Source organism: Mesitornis unicolor, unplaced genomic scaffold (assembly GCF_000695765.1).
Source record: "Mesitornis unicolor isolate BGI_N332 unplaced genomic scaffold, ASM69576v1 scaffold44704, whole genome shotgun sequence".
In the NCBI taxonomy this organism is placed as follows: domain Eukaryota; kingdom Metazoa; phylum Chordata; class Aves; order Mesitornithiformes; family Mesitornithidae; genus Mesitornis; species Mesitornis unicolor.
Window position 1 is genome coordinate 14,070 of NW_010182948.1, and position 6,619 is coordinate 20,688.

At 40.3% G+C, this 6,619-nt stretch overlaps 1 protein-coding gene across 1 annotated transcript; it reads left to right on the forward strand.

Moving 5' to 3' along the window:
• Positions 1-3,101: 3,101 nt before the first annotated feature.
• Positions 3,102-5,921, forward strand: LOC104540213 (the record flags this gene model as incomplete). Its single annotated transcript, XM_010183954.1, has 6 exons — positions 3,102-3,229; positions 3,846-3,989; positions 4,680-4,763; positions 5,253-5,420; positions 5,490-5,586; positions 5,683-5,921. Coding segments are annotated over 6 exons (860 nt in total), but the record flags the coding sequence as incomplete, so codon positions are not given.
• Between the last annotated feature and the right edge of the window lie 698 nt (positions 5,922-6,619).

Consider the following 6,619-nt stretch of genomic DNA (forward strand, 5'->3'; position numbering starts at 1 on the left):
GGAAAGTATATAGGTCCACAAAGAAAATGGGGAAATCAAAGCAATGCTTTCATTGTGAAAGAGGAGAAATTATTATTGCCACAAGGGAGATATTGCTCTGAGATTTAAGGATGTATTTGCACATGGTGACTGACAGCTGAAGTGAATGATGATCAAAACAAGGAATATTGAATTCCAGCACTCTTTATTATGTATAATAATAATAATAATAATAATAATATCAACAACAACAACATTGCAGCTATTATTGTTTATGCTACTGATATTGCTGTAATTATACACAAACAGTGCTCAGCACTTACAGAAAACATGAACAAATACTGCAGCAAACCCTTTGCACACTGAGCAACCTGGCCATCTCCTGACCATCAGCATCTCAGCTCAGCAGCCCCAGGGACATCACGGTCCCACACAGCACCCGTGGTGACCAGGGTGCACCCGTGTTGTTCACAGTGGAAAACCATCACTGAACTGGATGCAGGGCCACAGGTAGAACTTGTCTGCCTTTGGCTCACAGGAAAGGCAGGCTCCTTTCCTCCAATCTATTTGTGATCAGATCCACTCCTCCACAGTTTCAGGGTTAATTTTTTCAAATTTGGGGATGATTTCTGATCTAGGTGTTCCAGAGGTCACCTGGAGGAAAGCTATGCTTCCACAGAGGAGGCAGGGTGAAGAGAAATAATTCTGAAAACCATTAATTGCCACACGCTTTACCAGAACTGCACCAGTTATCCCACAGCTCTCTGACAACCTGCTGGCTGGGAACTGGCAACTATCAAAATGTGAGGACCTAGGGACCTTGGTAGGAGTAGATTTAATCAGTAAAGCAAATGAACAGGTGACATGAATTATGAGTCTGTAGTTAGCTGAAAATGAGTTTCATCAGTATAACAGCTGAAAATTAGTTTCATCAGTATAAAGGTGGCAGCCTTCTGCTTAACCTAAGATTGAGAAGTTAGGAGGGTTTTGACTTCTGTGCAAAGTTGGTAAAAGAGATTTTTGTTTGTGTATGACTAAAAAAGAACTGCAGGTAGAGGCTGAGCAAATTCATAATGGAGCTAAATCTGGTGCAGAGGTGAGAGCTTCATGGTTGCTAAACATGGTCTTGCTGAAGGCATTAAATCTGTTAACTTTTCTGGTTTATTTTCCCTACCATTCTAGTGGTGACCAAGGAAATCCCATTTTGTAATTTCCAAGTCTGCAGATCTAAGATTTAAGCTCTAGGCTTAAGACTAGTTTAATACCCAGACTGGAACTTCCCGAGCACAGAAACTTGTTAGAGAGCTGTTGTCACAGCTGAAGCTGCTGCTAACCCCTGTCTTCTCTTGCAGGTTATTACTAATAGGGATATTGATCTCTGAAATATGGACCCAAGAGCACTCAGGTAATGCTGTAAACTGCTTTCACATAATAACTTCTAGGCTTTTTCATAGGTGATATCTGTGTTTGTGTGTGTTTGATCCAGAAGAGTCTGAAGACTATGCTTGCATGTTTTTTCTGAGAAACCCCAAAGACAGAAGTGTCTATTAGTAACTACTCATGGATATTCTGTAAGTTTATGTATCATTGTATTAAGTGAATGTTTCTAACTTTCCTCGCTCTGGTAACAAGTGCTGATGAATGAACAGGGACTTCATTGTTGTTCTTGTTCTCTTGAACCTAGTTATTGATGATACAATATGTAAGGTCTTTTAAATACTACAAAAATAATAAGTGCTTTGTCTGAGGAGAAACAGTTTTCTTGACCAAAACTCCTGTCTGTGTTAAATTCTTCCTTACAAAACAGAGCTGTGAGTGTTGCAACATTGACTTTATAAAGCAGTCTGGGAAGTAACAGATTTCTGCTTACATGTTACCTTTAATCCCCTGTTTATTGGCCTTTCATTACCTTCAACACAGGACCTATGATTTCAGAGTGCTTGGGGACCCTTTTGCGTATAACACTGAGCACAGAATACTTTGAGGACAAATACTTATCTCTTTCTGTTGTTGGTAAGTTGATACAGAAGGGCTTGGAGAGGGAATCACACAGGGTGAAATATTTAAAATTCTCCAAGGTCCTCCTATACTAGAACTCCCTGTATTATTCTAAGCTTATAGAATTTAGTATGTTGCACCTCATTTTCAGTAAGAGACAGATACGACTTTTAATTCTGTATAACCTATCCTGTAGCTTTGTTGAGTGATAACTTAGCAATATCAAGTCTAATCATGGCTGTCTTTGGACCCAAATTGAAATACACATGGTAGTTGGTAGTTTAATGCTGGTGGATTTCCCTCCTGGTAAAAATGTTCCCCAGAAACAGCACATACTCTTCTCAAAATTCACTAGCTGAAGCTGCTGCACTGCTGACTTTGTACTAGTGTCTTTCCACCACCTTTACTTACAGCTAAGAGACCTGGTGGAGGCACATAAACTCTTAATAAAGAAAAGATAGCTGATCTCTCTGGCTGTGGGCTTAGTGATCAACAAGTGGTGCTTTTGAGTGAAAGTTACCATGGAGTGCCCTTTTGGGCTATAAACATCATCAGCTGTAAGATTATATGCATAAAATGTAAACTCAGCCTTGAACTAGCTCTCCATGCTAGTTAGCTAACTATAGTCCATAACATAACATCCATCTGTCTAGAATGTTAAACTTGTGTAAAAACCCACTTAATATATGTTCTTTGTTCTGGTGCCATAAAGACACTCTGCAGTTGGGATATGTACAGCTTGAAAGTACAAAGCTGTATTTTTGAAAAATAGAACATAAATTATTTTAGGAAGAAAGAGATATTTAAAAATAACAAAGAAAGAAACTGGAGGGTTTGCCCCTTTAGGATTTAATATCTTTAGATGCTCAAGATTTTCTCATCCTCAGTCCTTGAGCTGCTAGTGTTCCTGTCCTACTCTGTCTGTAATTTTACCTTTCTTATTTTCTAGACTTTGTTACAGCTCTTTGCCACCACTTTGCAATTCTCTTATGTCTAAGCCTAGGATATGCAGCTGGGCCGTATTCGAGCAGGGTAGCTGAAGCCTGGGATGAGGGCAGGTTGCTGAGGAGTTGATAGAGCAGGAGTTATACTCATTAATACTGCTCTTCGCTAATTGCCCATAGATCAATCTGGCATAACCTGGGAGCTAAATGAGGCCGTGGCATCACAGTGTGGCTATACAGTAACTTACAGCCATGGGAGTAACATTGAGTTTCGTGCTTCTGCACTAAGCTGCCATTCTCACTTAGAGGTAAGTCTGTTATAGGCATTTTGTCTACGGTGCTGTGGTATACAGACTTTATGCAAAAGATTAGAATATTCCATGATATTGACATTCAAATGTTTTACAGCCAAGCACAGATGAAGACATGAAGTATATCACATATATGCCCTTGAAGGGCAACTGCTTTATCTTGGATAAGAATAGGAAATTTAGTCTGGCAGCTGTATTGCACTTTGCTTTAGTATTTGGTGTCTAAGATGCTGGTGTAAAAGCTCAAAAGCTTTGGCTGCTTGTGTGGCTTGCTCACTGCTACCTATATAATGTACCACAAGATCAGCTATATTTTAGAGGGCATTTTGCATATTGTCTATGTAGTTAATTGAGTAGAAAGAAATAATGCTTCAGTATGGAGTTGCTCTTCTGTGCAAAGAAGGGTAGATGAGGTACTTAAGGATATGGTTTAGGGGGTAGACAGGAATGGTTGGACATGATGATCTCAGAGGTCTTTTCCAACCGAGCAATTCTGTGATTCTGTGAAAGGCTGATGGGCAGATTTTGTAAGTTACTTTAAGGTCACAAGGATAGGTAAAGCCTAACTTGGGAAAATCATCCTAACAAGCAAGTGTTCCCTATGTCCATGCAGAAAGATGTGTTCACAGTAACTCTACAAATCAAAGCATCACATACTCCTGATATGAATAATGCTGCAACTTATCTGAAAAGTGCAAGTTGCTATCGTGGCCCATGGAGCCCAAGAGAGTTAGTGTGTGAAAGTAACTACATGGAGGTAAGTACTGGAAGTACTTATGGGAAGGCACTTAAAGTACAGTAAGGAAGCAAGTACCTTTGAAAGATGCACTTTTTGGGAGCTGATTAGATGCTAGGAATGTGTATTGGAAACAGAGTTTGAATGACCCACTATGAACAGCTCACTAGCAAATGCACATCATGCATCTTGAGCTTAGCGAAGCATTTATATTCTGTTTATACAGCCTACTGGCCAGCATTAATAGCCAATAAAGTTGTGAAATACTATTCAAAAAGTTGAGCTAATGTATTGAACTCGCTGAGTTCAACAAATCTTATTTGAGATTAACAGAAATGTATGCTTTCTGAAGGAAGTTTCCCTACTGAATTTGATGGGAAGAAATATGCACGGGGGGGGGGGGGGGAAGACTCTGAGAAGGACATGGCAGTCAAGAACACTTCTGCTTCCAGTTAAAGCCAGAAATTTGGAAACATATCCAGAAAATAAAAAGAAGTCAAATGTACTATAGATACTGCAGCATGCATGATGGCATTTTATGCCATGATTTTTTTTAACTTGAAGGAGAAGCAGGCACAACTCTTCAGGAAATACTGGCCTTCCTTCTTAATCTTGTATCGTTGTGAAAGTACTGAAAAAGACTTCTAGGGTGTTGGAAACAAGGAAGCAAGTATTACCAGCAAACCCCTTACAGTGGCTTTTTCCCTCCAGGTTTCTGTCAGGAAGGAGGTTCCACAAACTCTAAAAGACTTGATTCAGCATGAACCTGAGGACTGGACTCTTGCCTTTCCAGAGGTAAAACTACGGGTTTTGTTCCCAGTAAAAGTTAGTGCTACTTGTGACATAGCATCCTTCTGTGTCCACACAGTACAAAATGTATTTTCAGAAAGCACTTAAGTAGGAAGAGCAGGACTGTAGACCATGTCTGCAAGGAAGAAATGGAAACTAGTTTCTCAAAGAGCCCAGAAATCAAGTCTTCCCCAGACAAGAGGCTGCACAACAAAAACTGCCTCTGAGACCCCAGCCAGATGAGGTGAACTGTGGGCAGACTTTCTTCTTGGACCCAATATTTGCGATGCAACAGTGTAATTAATCTCTGGTTGACATGGAAAGTTTTTGTCTGAGAGGCTGAGCAGGGGAAAGCTGAAGGAGTATCCCACTAGCATTATTTAGAATAACAGAACAAAACTGCTGGACAGTTTAATACAATAAATCATGCAATGTAGTAAATAAGAAGATACTTTGAACAGCATATTTAAACTGTTAATGGATTTCTCTGGATAGGCAGAAGCAGGAGAAGCCTCAATATGGCAAATAGTGTTTCATCAGCCAGAAGAAAAAAAGGCTCTGCTTGTGAGTGATGCTTGGAGTGCAGGCTATGGACTCAGCACCACAGACACCAGGGTTCTGCTGCGAATACCATACGCCGCTGCACAAATTCAGCTGGTTGAGGTTAGTATGCTCACATTCTGGCCCAGCAAGCTCCAGGGTGTGTGGGTCTAACCAGATCTCTGCCTACAGGCACAGGGAATTACCTTTTTTGCAGTAAGATCAAGTATATTTTACAAACAGCGATGGATGATCCTGATGGTGGACACTGCTGTGGCATGTCCTGTAGGTGAGAAATGCAGTACCTTACTCCAATGCTTAAATATACGTAGACTGACTTACAACTAGAATAATGAACTGACAGGTTTCATATCTTGTCCCTAAGATGATGTGGACTATGCTAACAAAACAATCATCTGGACTGTTCCAAAGTATATTCAACCACTCTCTGCTGGAGCAACTGGCTTCAAGGATGTGCTTGTTGAAGCTGGCGTGGATCTACACAAACTCTCTCTCGAAGAAATGGCCTCCAGGAAATATGTGTTATCAAATGACTTAAATGCAATTACAATGAAGATACCAATAGGTGCAGAAGGTGGCTATTACAAGGTTAGTGTTACTTAATCTTCCACTGCCACTTAACCTTCTGGGTTTTTCTTTTTTGTTTTTTGTCTTCCCCCACTCTCCTAGAGAGGAATAATTCTCTATCCCATTCCTTCCAAATGAAAGGTGAGGCAGAGGGGAAGAAAGGATATATTAAAAATCTCAAAAGATTTGACTAAAAAGAGCTCTTTTAAGCACCACTTTGCGAAGAATTTCTTTTCTTACAAGCACAGATGGGCAGAATCATATACAGAACCACTGATTTGTCTCCTTCCTCAGGTTAAAACAGAGCTTTCACCTTTCAGTCCTGATGTCATACTCCTTGGAGACAGTCCTAACTGGACTGTAAAGCATGTGTGAGTTCTGTCATATTTTACACAAACCATTTAAGAGAATGGGAACAACCGATTTTTCCACCAGACTCTAGTATATTGGGATGGGCTGAAACTAAATGTCTAAATCTAGATCCTTGGAGTGAACTGGATCCTGGGCAAATGTAACAACTGAACTTCAAAAGAAGTTGCAGGAGGAGCCCTTCCACTGGTGACGTTGTTCCCTGCTTCTCTGAATCTTGGGAATGAGGGACAATTTTTCAAAAGAAAATCTTATGAGATCTTCTAAATTCTTAGGTGAAAATAGAGCCCATAATAGTGATACAGCAAAACTGGGAGGAGTGGCTGAAATGCCAGATGGCTGTGCTGCCATCCAGTGAGATCTGG